Source organism: Strix aluco, chromosome 3 (genome assembly GCF_031877795.1).
Source record: "Strix aluco isolate bStrAlu1 chromosome 3, bStrAlu1.hap1, whole genome shotgun sequence".
NCBI classification, from domain to species: Eukaryota; Metazoa; Chordata; class Aves; order Strigiformes; family Strigidae; genus Strix; species Strix aluco.
Genome location: NC_133933.1, coordinates 59,026,954 through 59,048,758, shown reverse-complemented (window position 1 = coordinate 59,048,758; position 21,805 = coordinate 59,026,954). Strand labels below are relative to the sequence as shown.

The window sequence follows — 21,805 nt, the reverse complement described above, 5'->3', positions numbered from 1 at the left end:
AATTAAAAGGGACAAAATTAAAATGGATAGATTTTGAATTTGAAAATATCTTCTGGAATAATTTATTTATTTCTAACACTGATTTAACAGTAACAGATAAACATTCAAATATATGAAGGTTGTTATTGGTAGTCTTCTGGAAAAGCAAAAGATACTGGGAAAAACAAATAAACAGGAAACCAACAACCCATTTAGCTTGAATAACTTCTTTTAAACTAAGCCTGATGTAAAAAAATAAAAATGAAAAATTCTCACTTTTAATCAAATGAAAGCCCTCCTGCGAATCAACTATTTGCTTTCATTCTCCAGAGACCCTCATAACAAGGCACAAAATATGTTTTAAACAGGAAAAAAGGTTTTTTTTTCTAAAATATAATTCCCACTTGGCATTCATTTTTAGTGCAGGTAATGGACATAAACCAAATTAAATGTTTAGAAAATGGCTTCTAAAAATAAAGTGCTTGTGCACCATTTCTACTTTTGTTTTGCATCAATAACACTATTCTCTGTTAACCAGAAGCAAAAAAAAAAAATTAATATAAGGGGCTTCATTCATACTCTAAAACTAAAAGGAAGATTTAAGGGAAGATTTCCCAAATGCTGTAGGAATACAGCTCTGACTGATTTAATGAAAAATGTATAGTTAGCAGCCTTTAGAATGGTTTAATGACATATTCCCTGAATAGGATGTGATTATTGACACACCACTGATACCCAGGAAAACAACTGTCACCGCACACAAATTCTAAGGCTGTACAAGAGCTACTCATTTCTCTAATTCTTTTTCCAGCACTCAACAGTATTGGGGTTTAAAACCATATTATGTTGTCATAGCAGTTGTTTTGCAGTGTCTATTGCTACTGAGAATATGTACCACGAAAAAGCAGGAACTGGTAAAATGAATAAACTTTAAGAATCCAATGCATGCATATCTTGTTCTTAGAACTGGTTTGATCTCAGTTATTTTAAATCAAAACTTCAGAAAAACAGAGTAAGCAGTACCTGTTGATCAACACTTGCTGACTCTATGAAGTACAGTGGAAATTACTACGTTTGTCACAAGCTTGACACTCCAGTTCTAGGACTGTAATTAAACCTGTTATTTAAATTACACTTGTTCAGTGCATCAGCTCGGTTTCTGCCCATTCTACAGGACCAGACATGTATGTGTATATGCAAGAAAGCAGCTGGCTCTTGCTCACCTAGGTGGAGAACATTTTTCTCTAAGTTCAAAGGAGAAACTCAGGCAAATCATACTCGTTGTACCTGCTTTTAGATGAGATTTCCCCCATGCCAAACTATTGCACTGATGATAGATGCAGAATTCTTATTTGCTACAGCTGTAACTCAACATTCACAGATTGTTTCAAAAGCTCTCAATTGAGTTCTCAGGATTTCTGGATTCAGTAAGACCAGTTTTGCAGTAACTGAGCGTATATATCCAAATCTCTGTATTCAGCCATAGGCATCTATTACGGAGGGAAGACTAGCAACTATCATGTTGCATGAAAACCTCTAGTGGATCCTCTTGATTTTCATACCTTTACAGCTCCAATTACTTTTACTTTCTAGACTCACACCATCTGTATTTCTTGTTCTTGGAGGATGAATTTTCCAGAGTCCAAACATTTTCGAGAACTATGAAAAGTAAAATGTTATTTTCATAATTTCTACCGTTTCTTAAAAAGAGGTTTTATCCCCAAATACCTAGCAAGAGAAGAAAAATATTATTTAAGGAGCAATAAAATGCAACTTTCAGTTTTCTGGTGAGAAGGGATTTTGTGTTGTCTAAGTCTCAGATTTCGAACCTACATAGTGGTGCAGCATGCATGCCAACCACAGAGCAAAATGTTTAGCAAAGCTGCACTGGTGAAAATGCCCTCTGTGATGTTTTCTCATCAAGCAGCTCAGAAGGTGCTCAGGGGAAGCAGCCTCTGTCATAAGCTCAGCATGGTGTGTTTGGGTATGTTTTTCTCAAGGCTTTTCCCACCCACGCTAAGGACTGTGAATTTTCTACTCCTTTTCCTTGAAAAATGAGTTTTAAAAGATCTGAAAGGAATGTACCCATGCAGTTTAAAAGATGTGTTTGGCTGAGATGAGACTGTCTGGACCAGTGATTTCAAGGGGGAAAAGGTGGGGGGAAAGGGAAAGGAAAGAAAAAGTTCTCAGGGTCCCTCCTCTTTCTTCTCTAAGAGCCTCAGATTGTGGCTGGCTGTAAGACAAAGGCATTTCCTGGCTTCAGTCTATAAATTGAGAGAACAAAAAAATCCACATAAACTGAAAAGTGTAACCCAGCTGGATATGTACCCCAATTGCTTAGGTCTTGAAGGAAATGGTGGGAAGTAGCTCTCCCTCCTTTTTTTCATCACTATTGATAGAAATATGGATGAGGAAAAAAAGCTGGGGGGGTAGAGGGAGGGGGGAGTAAGCGATGGGAAAGGAAAACTGAAGTTATTCTTGCATGTACCAAGAACCACATACAATCTCTGTAAATCAGGAATTACAGTATCATGGAAAGCATCCCAGCATCAGACAGAGGACTTACAGTATTAGGGGAAAAAACATTAAAAATTGACCAAAACTGATGTGTGAAAATCCATCAGGGTTAACTATTTCATCTTCTCAGTCAAAGAGCTGATTTCTTCCTTGTGCTTTTTTGTTTGATGAAACAAAACAGGTCCAATCATTACACTGATTTTAACAGAATGAGAATGTTGTGGTTTGGGGTTTTTTGAAAAGTATTATTAACTAATAAATTTCTGATACATGTTGTGATACAGCAATCTGAGGCAATATTTTTGCTCTCAAAAGCAAAATAGGGACCACATCTAAAAATTTACAAATTAAACAACAACAACAAAGCAATTAAGAAATCTAAAAGCACTGGCATGGGGAAAAAGAAAAAAAACAACGAAACAGATTTTCAGCTATGCTTTGAAATTAGATGGCAAACAGATGCTTCAGAAAGATAAAGGAGGGCTCCTTTCAGGCAGCACAAGTTTTAGGCAGCCTTTGGTAGGACCAAAGGCCTCTGATGCTAGATGAGAGAGGTGAGATCAGACAAAAACTGTGCAAAAGCAAGGCGACTGAAAATGAGGGCCTTGCAGGAGAAAGAGAAATCTTTTGAGAGATGCCACACATCTGTCCTGTTTATGTAGAACCACCTGCTTCCTACTACCACCTCCTACAACTGCTAGAAAAGGAGTAGATGAAGAGTCTTTGTCTTCCTCTGGCAGAGAGCTTAACTATCCTGTGTTTCCATCATCTCCACTCTGACAGCTCCCTCTGCTCCACAGCTTCGCAGGAATTGTATCAGAAAGGCCCTTTTTTTGTCAGTTGCATGTGACAAAACCTTTCCAACAAGCCAAAGCTATCCAGCACATATCTCCCTGGAGCACAGGCAGGGAACACCAAATGTCAGCTTCCAGAATGTACGTGCAGGGTTCCACTCTGCTTGATCGGTGCTTAGCCTATAAACATCTGCTTGAAATTTTTGTACGCTGCATTCAAGACCTAAAATTTAAATACATCTTTCTTGACGTCTGAAAGCTAAAGGAAAATACCAGAAAGCCTGTAAAGATGAAAAAGACCCCAACCCTCTGAAACTGATGACAATTCCTTACTTTTCATTTTACCATTACATTGCAAATAATGAACTTCATTTATCGCTAAATATAACCAATGGCAAAGAAATGCTAGGAAGAAGCAACTTGAGCCTATATTCAGCTGTTTGCAGGAGGTGGATTTTATAATTAGTTCAGAGAAAAAAAATCCCCTTTATTAGCATATTAATCTTGTTGAACAGTATTCATCTTTTCCCCACCACTTTATAGTGTGCTATTCCTTTATCAATCATTCAATTACAACAGTGAGATTACTGAAATTTAATCTACACACTTAACAACGAGTTTTTTTCCTCTTCTTTTCCCTTCAAATGGGAATTTAGAAGACTTTGGGTGATATGCTATACAAATTAATGCAATTGCTCAACCCAGATTATACTGTGTAGTAGTTTATCATCTTGCATACTGAACCCACAGGACCCAGATGCCTTAACCATAATCCAGGGGAAGGGACTACTAGAGGGATTTTTCATGGATTTGAAGGGACTATGTTCAAGAGTAGAGTAGAATCAACTGAAATTTTTTCAATAAACATATCCTACCTTTATAAAATATTTTAATTTGCCAACAACAAAACTGATTGCAAGTTTGTCTTTTCTGTGGCAGTATTTTTTTGTTGTTTTGAAACACTGGTAATTTTAGACACCCAAAAATGGCAAAACAAGGTGTAAAAAGGAAGGGAAAGGTATGGAAAACAAAAAGAAATATTGTGATTAGTTTTTTATTTAACTATTTTTAGTTTATGAATTTATGATGCTTCCCAGGATTTTGGCTTTCCATCCTACTTTGCGAATGAGAAAACGTTGAAATACTATAAATTGTCACTGCATTAGAAGATTTCTCTACTATGACCAGTAAGAAAAAGCCCCTTCTAAGTTCATAAAGCTCTAAGGGTTTGCCTGTGTTGCAGGAACCCATTAATGCAAACCTTGACTTATTTCGGGATACTGGTAAGAGGATCAGCCCTTCTTTTGATTCTCGGCATTTACTTAGTACTCCTCTCCCAGTGGCTTTTGGAAGGACCCCTTGGGGACCACACTGTTGGCTTCTCTTGCTATTTCCCAAGGGAACCCTAAGCCTTGGCTTTGCTTCGGTCCTTTGCTTTGGCAAATGTTTTAAGTAAGCATGCCATCACATCTTTCGAATAAAGATGCCAACCATGCCTAAGGGTGGCCAGATGGGACATATTAAATGCAGCTGAGGAGTTATAAAGGGCTGGGCAAGATTTAATACAAGCAATGACTTCACTCATTAAGCTTCAGCGAGGAGTGACCAGTATGTGTGGTGACAGAGAGACTTCATAACAGAACAATTTAGAGAGAAATACTAAATGAAGTCCAAAGGCAGGGTATGTCTAAGAAGGCAGAGGTACTATTTTGATGTACAGATAAGAAGGACAGCATGACAGCTTGTTCTCTGCTTGAGCTTCAAATGCAGCACGTCACTGTAGGGGGATGGGTGCTTAGATGAAGTTTCACCTCTGGATCTCTGAAATGACACATATAGACCTGGAAATGGGTAAGATGACAGTTCTTTATTTTTTGCTTTGTGTGGCAATAATAAAAAATATTGCAGAGTTCCTGATGAGGTAAAAACTTACATGAGGGATGGGGTACCTTCACTGAAGACAGCACGGAAATTCAGCATCTGTGTGGGATCACAGTTCAGCTTTGTACAGGGATTGTTGTTAAACAGTTAAAAAAAGCACACACAAGTGGTAGTATATCTTCTCACAGAGAATGTCTGCTGCAGCGAAGAGAAATTAACTGACTTATCCCAGCACTTTCTTGCATGTCAATGTCTAACTTTTTAATCACAACCACCCTGCATAATATGGAAATTAAGAACAGCATCATTTTCCAGTAATTACCAGAAACATACACATTTTCCAACAGGGTGACATTATGTCATGAATCTCCTTGTCAAGAGGAAAAAAAGACAAAACATATCATACTTGTTCGAGAAGGCAAAGTGATAGATTTGTCATGAGGGTAATCATCTATTAAAAAAAAAAAAATCCACTATTATCAACTTCCTGAATTTCTGAAAAGGGATTCATTTTCTGCCTGAGCTAATAATGAACATTTTTCTTCTATTCATCATCTTCAGTTATTTTCTCTCTTGAGATTCATTTATCACTAACTACTGAACCCAAGAAATAAAAAAATAGGCAACATCCCCTTTTGAAGTAATGGCTTAGAAGACTATTAAATCAAGAGGCAAAAGATGGATTTCGAAGATATACATTAGAAATTTTTGTAACAGCTGCTGGTTTTTCACAGGGGATCTGCACTGCTGGTTTAGCAAAGGTACTGGGGAAGGCAAGTTCATCCTGTGAGAGCAGAAAGTGTTGAACAGTAAATTCTTTGGATTATTTTTGTTGTTTGTTTGTTTGTTTGGTTTTTTTTCCAGAAGAAACTCACAATAGAAGGAATGAAATTGCAAAAATAATGAGATCAATGGCACTATAAAGTGCAATTCATGTTTCAGGAATTAGTCTAGGATAATAGTTCAAGCACATTTTAAATCTAAAATAGCCTGCGTTAAAGCAGATCATGCAGATGCTTGAAGCCTTGCTAACGGCTTGAAGCCCGTGCATGGCTCCCAGCCTGTCAGAGCCTCACCTGGGGCACTGATTGACTGTTTTGCACTCTCGAGATATGGAGTGACAGCCACGCTGGGGGGAATGGCCCAAAATGCTTTTCCTGTGGTACAGCGGGGCCTGAGGCTCCGCTGAGGGTCTCAGAGTCCCAGTATTGCTGAGCCTTCCCTGCTGGCATCCCTGCTCTTTGGCAGAGCTAAGAAATGGGGCATTTCTGGTGGGGAAAGGAGGAACACAGGGGATTTGCACTTTAATTTTCCTCTTGTAAGATTCTGCTGTTGCATTGTTGTGTTATCCCTACCTTGTATTTTCCAACAAAATGAGCCCTAATGTCATCAGCTTGTAGAAACATGGGGAAGAAGATCCCTTACAGATAGGAGGTGGCAGGAGCAGGACTTTCTTCTTTACTTTTGAGTAGGATGGAGAGAAGACCTCCCCAGAATCCCTCTTACCTCATCCCTTGCTCAACCTTTTCTGGCACACCAGGTAAAAACCATACGAACAACCGCTGTTGGAGGTGCTTGCCTGATGCTAATGGACGTGCTTTTGCAAGGTTATTGCGTAAGTGAATTCAGATCACTCACTTGGGTCCCGGCCAAGGTCTCTGGACAAATCAACGAGTCTTAACTTCTAGGAGGAGACTTCTGAGAGCTGTGCTTCAGCAACTCCAGGACACTAGGATTCACATCAAGGTACAGGTTTCTGACATTTATCGGTTCCATACTTTCCACACTGTCTCACTGGGATGCTGTCCAAACACACCTTCTTGCTCTAACTTGCTATGCTAAAGCAAGTGTATGGGATTTGAGAGATTACTCTCAGATTTGTTTCTTGGTCTGAAGCCAAAATGCAGACAACACCTATGAAGTCCCAAAGCTAAGCAGTTTTGGTACGCAAGGCTGCCTCTGTGCAGGAGAGGCTCAATTTCACCAGCTTGCAAAGCTGGTAGGAAAGCACAGACCCTCTGCAATTTATTTTTACAGTGTTTCCAAAGCCATGGGGCAGCAGAAAGGAATGGGTGTAAATTCAGTCTCCGCATTTGGACAGTGTGACAATATGGGTTTTGTTTTTATGAAGTTAACTGTCTGTATGGATGTTCCCTTACTTAAGCCAATACAGCAGCTTTCCTCTACAGATGAAGCTTATGGGTTCCCTGCTTAGGAAGCAGATTCAGCTTTCAATAGCAAATTGTCATCTCAGTGTTGTATGAACTAAGAGCAGGACTGGAGGAGGAGCAGAGGCTTCAACATCTGGTATTAATGGCATCAAATCATGTCACAGCTCAGCAAAATAATTTTATTCACTAGGTGATTTCTTGACACTGATTGCTCTAACACCGAGTTGCCAAGAAGCCCCGCTATCCCTAGGCAGCACCCTAGAAGTAAATACTCACAGCTGTTTCTAGAATTTTGCATAGTCGGTATTGAAATGGATTCTCTGCTTAACATAGCAGACAGCTAGCAAGAACAAAGCATGAAATCAAATTCCATCAATCCCTTAAATTTGTTTATGCAACCCATTGTTACTGCTTACAGAACAGCTTTGGCAGGCAAAGGCCATGACAAAACATAGCCTTAGTATATACAGAGCAATTTTTCCCATCTGCCATTTTTGTTGTCAGTTGTTTTATATTGATTTCTCTCCATGCAGTTCCAAGTTTAACCCGGGCACAGCTGCATTGATCCAAGAAAACTGAAGTAATTTGTCTCTTCTAGTGAAGCAGAAATGGGGCAGGAGACAGTACCTATCACCATTTTTCTGGTAGGAATATGTTAGAAGCTCTTTCCCATCGCACTGATGTAGATTAAGCCTGCATTTATGGCTTTTCATACAAATATTTCTGGTAATTCCATTTTATCTCTGGCAAGTGAGATGAAATTAACACCGAGGAGCATGTTCTCAAGTAACTCCTTCCTTCACATGGGAATGAGCTGACTCAGCATATGAATTATGGAATCACAACTATGCAGTGCTGTATCACAGCCCTTAGATTTATAAAGGAGATTTTTCATTAACTATAAGCAGCATTGCTTGGGCTCTACAATAAAGGGATTTGACCTGTATCTACCAGGAGTCCTACTTTATTTATTTGCTGAACTGGCACAAGGGATGTGCTCTACAGGTCGTTCTCAGTGGTCACAAGTGCCTATTCATTTCTATGGGGTCCCTTCTTCAAAACCCTTCTGGTCACTGCACAGTCATGAAAGAGAAATTGTAAGCAGTCAGTGTAATCATGGCAACAGAGCATCTGTCGCATGTGAGGAGAGAAGCAGAGGCTGCTGACCACAGTAAAGCATAGTCTGAGAAGGGGATGTGCTCACACCAAGCAGAGGAAAGAGAACTATTTAAGTTATAAACATCTCTCTGTAAGATGACCACAAAGGCATCCAAATTAAAGGGTTGTTGAAGCAATGAGATTTGGGGCTGCCAGCCTAACTACCAGTAAGGCTCAGAAGGTTCCTCTCAGTACTTTTGTTTCTAGGGTAGCTGTAGCCCTGACATGAAAAATTCCCAGTAGCACAGGAATACTACTGATACATTTAAAAAAATGAAATGTAAATGATAAAAATCATTATATGCCGTCAAGGAATTAATCTGGTTAATTTTAAAGCTTTTCAATGAGAAGGCTCCACTGTAACAGTAAACACTGTTAGAAAGTGTGATCGCTTCTATTCATAGCCACCTTTCAATGCACTCTGAAGTCAGGCGAAATCCAGTGGGTTTTATTTACCAGCAAAGCTTCATGGCAACTGCAAGAAACCTGCAATTCCTTTTTGCTAATGAGTGCTGTTAGATTATTGTGTGACAGGAGAATATACCTGGGGAATACCTCCACTGAACATTTCATCCTCCCTGGAATATGCTTTTGTGAGATAAGTCATAATAAATATAATGTGCCAATTGTCTAACCTATTGGGAAAGAGCAGGTACACAAACAACTCAGTGCAAATAGGAGAGAACCTGCTGACAGGCATGGACATGGTTTAAATGCCATTTCCAATCAGAACACTATAGGTAAAGGCCAGACATGTAGCCCAATTGTATAATATCTGAAAACTGTCCTCTTGCTGTTGACAGGAATAACTGACAATGGTAAGTCACCTCTTACAATGCCTGATACAAAAATTCAAGAATTATGAAAACAGGAAGCAGAAAACCACAGAAAAAAAGCTCAAACAGGCAACTGATATGAGCCCAAAATGACTGATACTAGTTGAGAAATGCAAAATGTGTCTTTGTAATATGGAATTCCAAACTTTAAGCATGTCATCAATGAAGGGCACGAAGTGACCCACATTTTAACTGTCTGAAGACTGCCTGGTTTATTCTTCCAACTAGAAACTTCTAATTTATTGATTAAGAGAGTCAACTGATTTTTATTTGAAAGGGGTTAAGAGCATGATTCACATTTTCATTTTGCTGAGCACCCAACCAGAATGTCCATCCTTTCTCCTATTTGGATAGCTGTCATCAGACACAACTTCTCTATCTGCTCCCAGCCTCCCAAACCAAGCTGTCAAAGCTCTCCCCATTAGCTAAGCATATAAGAAAAAAGCTCCAACAGTTTCCAAGAGGAGAATGATAGACAGGATGTTGATTGGTAAATGAGGATATTTGGAATACATCTGTGGACATATACTTTGTCATTCACTACTCAGCGCATCTCCAGCTCAGAGGAATGGATCTCTTACGCAGCAGCAGCTGTTATTGTTTGGATTGTAAATAGTCATAAGCCATATGGTGTGGCAGAAGAAAAAAACTTCACACTTTCTCACATGGACAAATATTATTATTGCAAAGCATAAACACATCAATATATGTGCCTTTTCTCTAGGGAAGCATGTAGCCTTCAACTCGATTCTAAAAAAATTCTCCACTTCCAGATGAGCAGATTACCTGTAAATATTGGGTTTGGATTTTTAGAATTTGGATGACTTGACAGAAAACAAATGCAGTGCTTTCAGTTCCATAGATGGAATGAAAAAGAAATGCAAAATAAAATTGAGGTAGTAAAATGGGAGTGAAAATTAATTGGGAGAAAAAAGATATTCTGTTTGTCTACTATGGAAATTAAGTATCTTTTGCTATCTACTACCTAGCTACGTAAAAAGCAGGGGGACTGTGGCATATCATGCAAATGGATCAGCAGTTTCTTCACGTATGTGAATTTGAACTTTCCACCTGGTCAGTGATGGGTAAAGCATTCAGATGTTGGTGGATTGTATGCAGACGATTTTATAGCAGGCCTCTCAAAAATGGTGGGACCTCTGCTTGGCAAGGGAAGCTGGCTACAATCAGCGTTTCCAGAACTTGGAACAAGGAGAAGATGCAGTCCACTCCCTTGCTGCACCTGAGCTTACAAACCAGGCTTTCCCCCCTCTATACCTGAGACTGCAGAAGACCTGTTGAGTTCAGAAGGGTCACTTTCTTTTTGAACCACGATTTCTTCAGTGTCCACGTTTAAAACCTACTAGTGCTTTTATTTATGTTATTGCTAAAGCACTTTTTAGCTTCTCTTTTTACTTTAAGCACTTTAATTAAAGTGTGATTATGCTTTCCATTGTATGGTGAATCTGGCTGTTAACTTACAGTTTTGCAGAGCCAAGTTTCTGAACTACATCCCAAAAATCTTAGCAGAGTGACACTGCGCTTGCCAGTAGCAAACACTGGCACATCCTATTCCTATGGTTAGACAGACCCCATGAACCCATCAGCTGGCAATTAACAGTTCTTCTGTTATATTCTCATTCTCTCAGCCTGTTTCTAACACTGCATTGACACCAACTGGCACACTATAGCAGTTCTGAATTTATATGAAGAAAACTCCCTTCACTGAGAGATTTTGTTGGTGACTAGCTCCACCCTAAATGAAATGATCCAGCAAACGATAAGAATGGCAGGGCACACCTGAGCCCACAAGAGTGATGCCTGGGCTCAGGACGCTGGCAGCCATGCAGGGAAGTCAAGAGACCTTCCACATTCATCAGCCCTTGTTGAGCGTCACAGTTCAAACCCAACCCAGAGATACAAAAAGAGGCAGCAAATCAGCATCTAATGGGAACTAAAGAAAATTCCCCCAATCTTTCCACAGGATTTGGTTGCCCTGCATCAAACAGCCATCTTGCTCTAATGACCTCCCTCCCACTCCCCAGTTTGCTGTGTAAAATGACTACAGGATTAAACCCTTTTCTACCACTGTTACACTTTCTATCCTGACATCATTAGCCACATTCTGGTTATCATGTATTTCTTTACCAAAACTCAAAACTGGAACTGAGGTAAGCAAAATGCCTGTGATCAGGAGAACGGGTCCACTACGGTCTTTGAATCATTAGCATGCCTCTAAGTGTTTTCTTCTTTTTACCTTTGACAGGGGACGTCAAAGGACCAGCCACCCTGACTCACTCTCACCAAGCTGGATAACCCCATCCTCAAGATAGATGGGAAACCAGCTCACCAGCTTCCAGCGTTGAGATGCTGTGTAGAGCAACTTGAGAATCCCCTCCGGATCTCAATTCAGCACAGCAGTGTTGAAATTACAACCAACATTTCCAAGCACCTTTCTTTAACAGTCCTTCCTGAAAATTGCAGTGTTCACACAACCATAGCCCTACTTTTCAAAAATCATTTTTGCTCCTTTGGACATTTTAAATTATTAAGCTGTTTTCAAGTACAAAAAAAGCATTGTCCTACAAGTGGCACTCTGTGACAGGAAAACATTAGGACACATGGGCACTTATTTGAAAATTTGATTTCAAGAGTTGGGAAATCCCACAGACAGAAGTTTTCATTGCATCTTCTTCATATAGTGTTTATAAAGCTCAGCTCTGAGTGCATGACTCTGCTCTTGGCAGAGAGAGCTCACCCAAGAAGCGAGTACAGTCAGGTGAAGATGGAAGTGCTACTACTCTGGGAAAAGGCAGTAAAAATCCCCAGCCACTGCAAAAAAAGAACAAACCGAGCTGCTCTCTTAGTTTTATTTTTAAAGAAATATTTAAACCAGTTAGCAAATCACAAAGGAGACACGTTCCCAAAGCTGTGACTGGACATAAGCTCACCTGAAATAACTAAATTGAAAAGGTAACTTCCATGCATGGGAACTCAATATATATGTTCAGACAACAAAACACTTGGTTTACAACCAGATTGCATGATCATGGCCTAAAGGTTCAACAGGACAACCATTTCCACTTGGAAACTGCTGTCATGAGATAATGATGTTTGTATAAATCATATATACAAGAGAGCAAAATGAAGAACTTCATAGCTTGCAAACTTGAACAAAATGATATGGAAAAACATTAGCTTAACGCGTACATCCCTAAAATGCAGGTTGTTTATGTACTCCTGTATTTTCAGCAGTTGGACAGCCAAATGGTTACTTTAGTTGCCTTTTTTAAAACAAGGAAATACAAATAAGTCCCCACGAATTTGCGTAAGTTTTGTATTAATTGCTCTCTCAACTGCAGTGTTGCCTATGGAGGAAGGACCTAGAGATGGCTGAAACTGTGTTATCAAAGACTAAACAAACCAGTGGAATAAGAAGCATAGCAGCCCTGTGAAGGAGACATAAATTACTGGTATTTTAAAAATATGGAAACTCACAGATTTTGCGGGGGTACCTTACTACATGAATAAAGTACAACTCACTTTGTAAGCAAGTGTAGTAAAATTGGTTGTACGGTGACTTCCTCAAGCTCATCTAAGGCTGCCTGTGGCAGTGCCTGAGACAATAAGCCAGACACACTGATTATACGCTTTACCAGCTAGATCATGTTGCCTCTCTCCCTCAGAAAAAAAAAGTGTTCCTTAAGTTACTTTAGAAAACCTCCAGTTGATTTTTTCTTTTCATCAGGCTAATATGAATGTCCTGATTACCATCAGCAACACGAGAAGGCACAATAAAGTTTACTTGTCCTAACCTGCAGCTATGCATATGGTTACCTCCCTATACTTAAGCAGCATTATTTTATCTGGCCCTTTTGCTCTTATGGGCAAAACTTGGATTTAAACATCCACCCTCTCTCTTTGGATATAATCTATAATTCAGTGACTGAAGTAGTATTTGTATTCTGATGGTAAAAAAGAGAAAAAAGAAACAAAAGAAAATGGCTACTTACAGAACATGCAGAATACAGTTAATACAGAGAATGAAGTTGCCAGAAAGAGAACAATCATAATTAGTCATTTAAAAAGTTTTCCCCCATCTGAAAGAAAATCAGGTTTTTATTTATTTTTCCTTTTCTTTTAAAGTAAAAAAAAAAAACCAACTCTTTAACTATCTAGATAGCAATGCCACAAACGATTTTGAAAATCTAGGTTACTATTATGTTAAAAGCAGCTGCTTAGACAAAATGCATCTATCCAATGAGCTGACATGTTCCCCTTTCAGAAGTCAGATGAACTAACTGTGAATCAGATTTGTATCTCAATATTAAAAGAGAAATCACATTCTACTTTCCCATGGAACACAACAGCAAGCGTGCCTGTTACTGTCTCACCCCGTCTTTAATCGTCATTACGTTTTCCACTTAATAAAAACCATATATCCCTGCAGTCGGAATACCAAAATCACTTCCATCTTAGTTTTCAGAAACTGCTGAATAAAACTCGGAACAAAAAACAATCCCTCCTTCCCCACTCACATGGTTTACTCACCATCACTTTAATCCAAAACTCAGTTTCACTTGAAAAATGATCCATAATAATGAAATTATTTCTTCCTTGTCAAAAGTATTTCTCCAATCATTTAAATTACTGAACGAAGAAAAGGAAACATTGTGCTCCACAGAGCACTCTAAACATGCACTGTTGTTTTCGCTGATGCAATGAGGCTTCTAAGCAAACGAGTTTGCAAGCAAGCTGGGTAGTGGCATTTTCCTTATGATTCAAAAGTGAAGTATGCCTCAGCTAACTGAATGCTTGCACAACGTATAATAAAGGAACTCAAGGATTCATACATGTCTCTAACATAATAATTTGTAAAAATTCAACTCGTGTTACCATCTATAACTCCACCACACCTCAAAAATGACGTGCCAGATACAAACTTTTACTGGGTGCTATGTGCAGCCAAGAGAAAGATAGCTTCAAGCCAGAAGCTTGTATTTAAACGTCTCTGAAGTGTAAGTCCCTAAGGTGTATGAAGTTACATTCTGTGTATGGAACGTAACTGTGGATTCCTGCTTGCTACGTATATATCTCATAAAGTTCATCATAAATTACACATTAAAAACATGTAGTCTGCCACAATGCATTACTGGATTAATGCACAAAGCTATTGCGATAGGAAGAAGTTACAAAAAGATATTTAAATGCACTTATAATTGCCACTTTTAACAATTAAAAGACCCCTCCAAAATCCAAGAAAAGCACAGAAGAATTTGAAGTGCACTTTCTGAGAAATGGGGATAACAAGATCCAGGGACAATCTAAATGCTGCATCTTCTTTTCCATAGACACGCAGACCTGTTTGTGCCCGGAGAAGAGATGCTGAGGAATTTAGTAAGAGCTCTCTGCAGTAAATTGGAAAGGGGCAAAATATCTAACAACCTAATGACCACCTGTTAGCTGGCAGACTCCAGTGCAAGATTTGTCATTTATTTCATCTTCCTATCTTTAAAGCTTTCGGTCAGCTGCCTTCACAGGTAAACCTTGTGAAGGTTCAACATCTTTCAAGTCTCAGACTGAAAATATCACTCCAAGCAAACAAATGCTGTTGCACTCCAAGCAAACAAATGCTGTTGCAGACCTTTACATGACCATCAAGTCCTCACCAGATTCATCAGATAACCTTTTCTTCTTTGCAAGCTTTTGATTTTCCTGACACGTTGAGGTCTGAGGTAGTATTCACTCTACATCTCTTGACGTTTCCTAATGAGTTGGGAACCCTGCATGTACTGCAGCCCTTACTGCCTTGGAAACTGCTGAGACAACCTGGATGAATGTTCTCCATAGCTCCAAGTTTTAATATTTAAAAGCTTACGTCTTTAAGCTCCTATCTTTAACACCCTTGCTGTGCCTGCGGGCTCTTCTTGTAACTAGGAGAAGCAGACAGGCCAACCCAAGGCCGTGGGTGGGTGGCAGCAGGGAGCGGTTCTGGGGGGGGGGGCTGCACACCCTCTGCTGGGGCTGGGCCGCCAGAGCCCGGAGGACACGGGTCCTGCTCATGACTGCAGTGACCCCTCAGCAGCTGGGGTGTGAAACACCTGCGCCATGGTTTTCACTGTGGCACTGCTCCATTAAATCATTAAAGACGTAGGAAAAGCCTTCCACCTTCTAACAGCTTAGGAAATTCTACCTATATATATATAATACCTAATAATATAGTATAGATATAATAGCATAATATCTATGCTATGATAGCCTGAACCAGTTGTGCACTTTCAGACAGCATTTAATTAGATCAGTGGGACAAAATGAAAAGGAAAATTAAAATGCCATGTTTACACCCAATAGAGTTGCTCAGGCTAGCAGAACATCCATACCAGACTCTGACTGCACACTTTGGCCTGGGATATACTTGTACTATTTAACACACAGATCAACATTTACAATCCAATGATCTGATCTCAGATTTCTCGAGTCTATGTCATCCCCAAACAATGTGAGATAAATTTAGATGCACCTTTAATCAGCATTTATTCCCAGTTAATCGCTTCAGTGTTCTACTCATACAAACAAAACGAAATAAAACAGGATGCTGATCATCCTGTATCTGTCCAGAAAGAAATAATCACAAAGGATGTTGTTCAGCAATAAATCTATTATTAGTGCTTTTCAAGTTCTTTGATTTGCAAAAACTAGCAAACTGTTCCTTATCGGCATGTATGTTTTTCCTGCTGTATTCTGTGAATCCTGCAACTTGGCAAATGAATATAATTCTTCTGGCATTTTGTGGAACACAGACATCTTTGTCCTATTGCAAAGGATCCTTAAGCCTCTGGGCTTTCCAGTTACGAGACCAGGATGTCTCCAATACTTTATCTGTTGCTTTGAACCATGTACATTGAACACACTGGGTTGGAAATATGTCCTGTCACTGAGCTCCACTATAAGCTCTAAGGAATTTTAGTAGATCCATTACTTTACCATGATAATGTTACTTTATTTTACTTAGTCATTTTATTTTGAGGAACATTTGAATTTGTGTCATGAAACTTAATTTACATGGAAAATGACCTCAGATTAGTTATTTCAAAAACTATAAAGCAATTTCAACAGAAATACTGTGGTGAAAAACTGTGGTGAAAATGCTAAGTGACTGAGTTCTTGGTTTTGAACTAATATTTGGAGGGGCAGGAGGGGAAGAGCAAAGGGCAAGTGATGGCAGCTTATACACTACTGGATCCTATAAGCAGGAATTCGGGATAGAGATGGCAAGGAAAACCACAGAGGTGAAATGGCACACAGTAGAAACCATCTTTAAAAGTCTATTTTTTTCTTTTCTTCTCCCTTGATTCTTGTGCTACACATCATAAAATCTTCCATAAGGATCATAATAAACATCTATCAAAGATCCTTCTGTGCTACCTTAACAGAAGGCCAAATAATTCAGAGACCAGTTGAAGTTCAATTACTTTTTTCTGAAGTAAGCCAGGAAAAGGTGAAAAGTAAATCACCTTTATGTACCCTTCCCGAAGTTCTCTATACTGATCCTCCCCCCCCACCCCCGCCCCGGAAACATGCTTTGAACATTTTCACATGTCCATCATCTAGCTCCATGCTTTTGCCTGTACCAGGCAGAACCCACCCCCCAACTTTACATTTTAATTTCAATACCTATGTAAATAGTTACATGTTAAAATCATGCACTTGTACTAATTTCTTATAAATATTTTTCCTTAGTGCTTCAGCACACTTTACCTGCTTTGATTTGTGAGCTTTGGTTCCTGTAGCAACTGCAGGTATATTCTGTTTTTAATGACCTATTTCTGAAGCAGACCTCGGTACTGCAGTCACATACTAATGGGCCACCTCTTCTCTCTCAGCTGTGGAAGTGCAGCAATTCACCCCAGCATGGGGCCTTCTTTACCTACTGGCTAACACTGCAGGTTTCCCTTACCCTGTGGGCAATTAAGACAGCCCACTGTGATACTACTGTGCCCAATACAACATGCACACATTTCTTTGTCCCAAAATCTAAATCACTTATTCTCCAGCATCTTCACTCCAATCTGACAAGGCAGAGGAAGATTTCACATTTGGTTTACTGGGTGAGGTCTGGCTTTTACAACATGAAATAAGGTTGCAGATGGACTTCTATTGACTGATGAAATCTTACACTGGCACAGAAGTCTGTCAGTCTGAAGGTTAGGATCTAAGGTGAAATTCTTCTAATTGCTGACACAAGTAAATGCCTTGGTTAATATGACAGTTAGTACTAACAGCAAATTATGTGCTCCTGAAAGGCAAGCAGCTGACTTTCAGCAGAGCTCTATGTCCCCTGTGGCTCTCTGGAGAAAAACTCTGATCACCACAAAACTATTTTTAACTGCCCCATAAGTATTAACAGAACAGATTATCACTGTAGAAAGTATCCTGTCTCCTAATCCTACACCACTGTGGCCTCTGAATTTGCTCACTCAAGTTGTGATCACGTATGGCTTTTAAACTGGTGGCAACTGGCACCACAAATATTTCTAGATTCAAAGAAGCTGAACACTAGTTTAAAAAAAACTTAAAACCACACATTATTGCATGTACCAGCCCAAACACGCTCATGTCCCGGGCACAGGCAGAGCCTCTAGTGGGCACCTAATACTGTCATTAAAAACAGGTGGACCAAAGCTTTGCCATATACCTGTGACCTGCCAGCACCTTGCTTCCTACTTGCAACCACCTATTTTATGACTGCTGATCATAGCCCCTGAACAGGGCTTGATGAAGTTATTCCAGGACGTGGCATCAGTCGTTTGATATTCTTTGTCTTAATGGTCTCAGCAACTTTCAAGCTAAGGAGCACTGTGTACCAGGAGTCTGACTTGAATTAGCAGCATCAAAAACCTGGCATGCTCCTCCTTCCGCTTTATGCATGAATGACTGCTGTCAGGTCAAAGCCTCATCTGCAGCAATGCAGGGTGCATCTCACTATGTGACGCAGAGAGGAGTGTGAGGCACAATGTGGCCCTCACTCCGCTCAGGTTTGTAAGAAATGACACTTCCTAGAAGAAGAGATTACAGATTTAGAAATTATATAAAGTGCCTGAACCCTTCCAACATATGCTTTAGGGGAACTATAACATAAATACAGAATATTACACAGTAAGAAGTGAAAGCACAACTGAAAGATTCATAACCTGCAATAGTAATTTAATAATCAAGTCCTTATAAAATGACATCTAACACCAGCTGACACTGGAAGCTGACAGTACCTCCCCAATCACTGCTAAATAATGCATCCATAACAATTGCCTCTCACTTGATTATGTTAATGTAGTTGATACTAGATGCAATTCAAAGACTGTTGAAGTCAATGAGTGTTCTTCATTAATGCCAACGGAATTTGGATCAGACTCATCAAGTCAAAATGTAAGAGAGGAGCGAGAAGTGTAGTACAGGCATAAGCAGCAATGGTGGTTCTGGACCTTGGATATTAAAACTTACTGTATGCTCACTTTGTACCATGGTAGAAGATCCTTGTAGATAATTGTTTTGGATTATTTGTGACAAAGGTAAGTGGTCAAACACAACACTGCTATAAATTCCCACTGTTATCTGTGCACATGACCCCCTCTGACATTCCAAAATACCCTTTGGGTCACAAAATACCAAGAGAGTTTTGATCATAAAATCCTGCAGTGCTGAACTCTAAGTAAACTCTCTAATACTGGATTCAATTTTACAGTTGAGAATTATTTCACAAAATGTTAACGTTTCTAACAACAAAGTCTGAGGGGGTCAGAGGAATTCTTTTTCCTATTTATTACAGAGCAGTGTATGAGAATGCAACAGAAAGGACTCTGGTAATTGATAAAATAAAGAGGAAACAGGGTGGAAAGGTCTCCAATATTTCTAACAGTGATTCCAAATATATATAGTAAATTAGTAAATCTGGACATAGCTACGCTAAGGGAACCTTAAATTTTACCAGCTGTTCTTGCCTGTTAAGCTACAGAGACTTGTAAGGATCAGGAAAAAATTGGCTGGGAAACACTTTATCACCTCTTTACTGCATTTTCTTCAGTCCTCGTTTTCATTAATTTACAACACCGTAAGAGCACGGAGTCTTCAGAGGGGTTGGGACACTGAGGACAGTAAAGTTCATAACAGGTTTGGGAATTCAAAGCAGAGGTCAGCATCTTCATCCTCCAGGAACCCATACACAGGTCTTCAGCATCAATGAGTACCAAGACTTTGTCATGTTCCCAGATACTTCTGCCAAAATGCAGGAGCAGGAAAATGCTGCTTTTAGTTTTCTAACTATTTATACTTTTTCCCCTCTCCTTCCTCCTCCTTGCAGGAACAATACCGCTTTTTGAAATCAGGCTGCTGACAGGAAGAGTCCCCATTGCTCTTCTCCTCTTTATAGATCCTGTAGTAGAAAACCCTGGTATAAATAAAAATTTGCAGTAGCAGGTGTCCTTTCACTGCTGAAATGAAGCTGAGACATCAAGATCAACTCCTATGTGAGGTGTGAGAAACATTTAAGAAATATTGCAAGCAGAGGAGCACAAAGTCATTCCCCTGGATCAGATCTATGGTCTTTGGGGGTGCGAGTTACAGGATGGTGTTGCTCTCCATCTGGAGCCCGTCTAATTCAAGACGTTTATCTGTGCACACACATTCCATGCACAGATCATGACACTTGGACACTAACACAAGTAAAATAAGGTTTGCATGGAATGAAGTAGCGCACAGTAAAATATTCACTGTTTTAGAAATGCATGTTTAGCTACTTTCCAAGAAAGTGGCTCAATATTTCCTCCTTAGCAGAGTTCATCAGCTTAGACAGACTGACAAAAGCAATTTTAAGTGTAGTTAAAGACCAAACCAAACCAGAACAAAAAAAAACTTCTTTTGCAAATACTTGATGTCTGCTAGCTGTCTTATTTTCATCTGACCAAAGTTTTGTGTACTTAGGTTGTTGACAATCTACACTGTGCTGTATGTTGTCAGCAATGTACCCAGAGTGCGAAGAGAAAACCATTAGGCAGCTCTGCTACCTCTGCAGGAGTGATGCCAGCAATCTTTGCGAAGAGTGGGTTTGTGCTTACATGAATTTCTTACACAGCACATTATTCTACAATTTGCCTATGCTAGAAGGTATGACAGAAAGCCACTGATGCTCTTTGTTCAGTCAGACCTACCCACACATGAACATTATGCGTTTTTTAGAAACAATGCAGTAAAGGTTGATACTGATTTTTAAAAAAGTTACCATCTCATTTACCAAAAGAGACAGAAAAAGAGATGAAAAAGTCATCTTACTCTGAACTTTCCAGCAGGTCTGTAAATTATGTTGTTCATGTTGCCGGCTTCCTACACAACTTTCTTACCTGTTATTAGGAGGCTGCTACCAATTATCAGAGTTACTATCCTAAACCCTGGAAGCTAAAGTAGTTTTCAGTCAGCAGATCTTAACTAGAAACAAAAAGAAATTGATTTGTTCTTGTATAAAGTCCCCCAGTAAGCAACAGTAAACAATGCTCTTCCTCTCTCCCATTTGCAAACAGAGATTTTTAAACATCATTTTCTCATGCAGCATCATTTTCTCTCCATCTGTGGCAGACAGTCCCTGTGTTCAGCTTAACATAACAACCTGGCAGCACGAGAAAAACATTTATAGCCCAAGCTAGGTTGCAGCAAAGACTGATATGATTACCTGTCAAAAGTAAGTCAGAATTATATAAAGTATATAAATAATCAGGAAGATATTTATCAAACTCCTTGACAGTACTATATGAAGGGTAAGTCCAGGTTTGATAGTTGATGGGAAAAAAATGTCCAAGGCTAGAAGTCAGCATAGTCCCTACCTGGTTGTATCTTCATCCCTCCCCCAGCATCTGGCTTTAATAGAACAGTATTTAGCTGTATTGTTGGTCAGTCTCATTCCTGACATACATAATATCCATAGATGCTTTGGTAACTAAAAATAACACACAAAAACCCCAAACAACAATACTATAATTTAATTAACATAACTTTAACAACTTCGAGCTTTCTCAAAGGTGTATAGCCGTAGCTTTCTTTTTAAAGCTTCAGCTCCTGGAATCATGTTGTTTATGAGAAGCTCAGTTTTCATGAAGCATATCATGATGTTTCAAGTACTCAGGGTCACAGAGAAGGGACATAAAGTCTGATGCTTAGAAGATATAAATGCAATGAGGTAAATAAAACTGTTTTTTAAAGTATCTGGCATTAGCAATGGGCAAATCAAAATCTCTTAGTACCAATGGAACCCCTTAGCGTTTTGTTTATAACCACAGTTCTCTGTCATAAACCACAATGGACTCAGTTGACTCATCTATTTCTGTCCAGAATATCATAAACAACGCAAAATTTCCTCTCTCTTCCAAAGTGCTTAGTTCTATTGATTTCAAAAAGGTAGGGTGGAATAGCAGGAAAGCACACAATGAAA

At 39.3% G+C, this 21,805-nt stretch overlaps 1 protein-coding gene across 4 annotated transcripts in view; it reads right to left on the bottom strand.

Moving 5' to 3' along the window:
• The window catches only part of LOC141920991 (SAM and SH3 domain-containing protein 1-like), a 574,883-nt gene that overhangs the window by 184,432 nt on the left and 368,646 nt on the right, over positions 1-21,805 (bottom strand). The window contains exon 1 of one of the 4 annotated variants that reach the window (XM_074818715.1): positions 13,885-13,981. The exons of the other annotated variants lie outside the window; for them this stretch is intronic. Within the exon in view, the coding sequence (XP_074674816.1) occupies positions 13,885-13,929 (45 nt within the window). The 5' untranslated portion in view covers positions 13,930-13,981. Of the gene's footprint in view, positions 1-13,884; positions 13,982-21,805 lie in introns of those variants that run through there. 4 annotated transcript variants of the gene reach the window in all.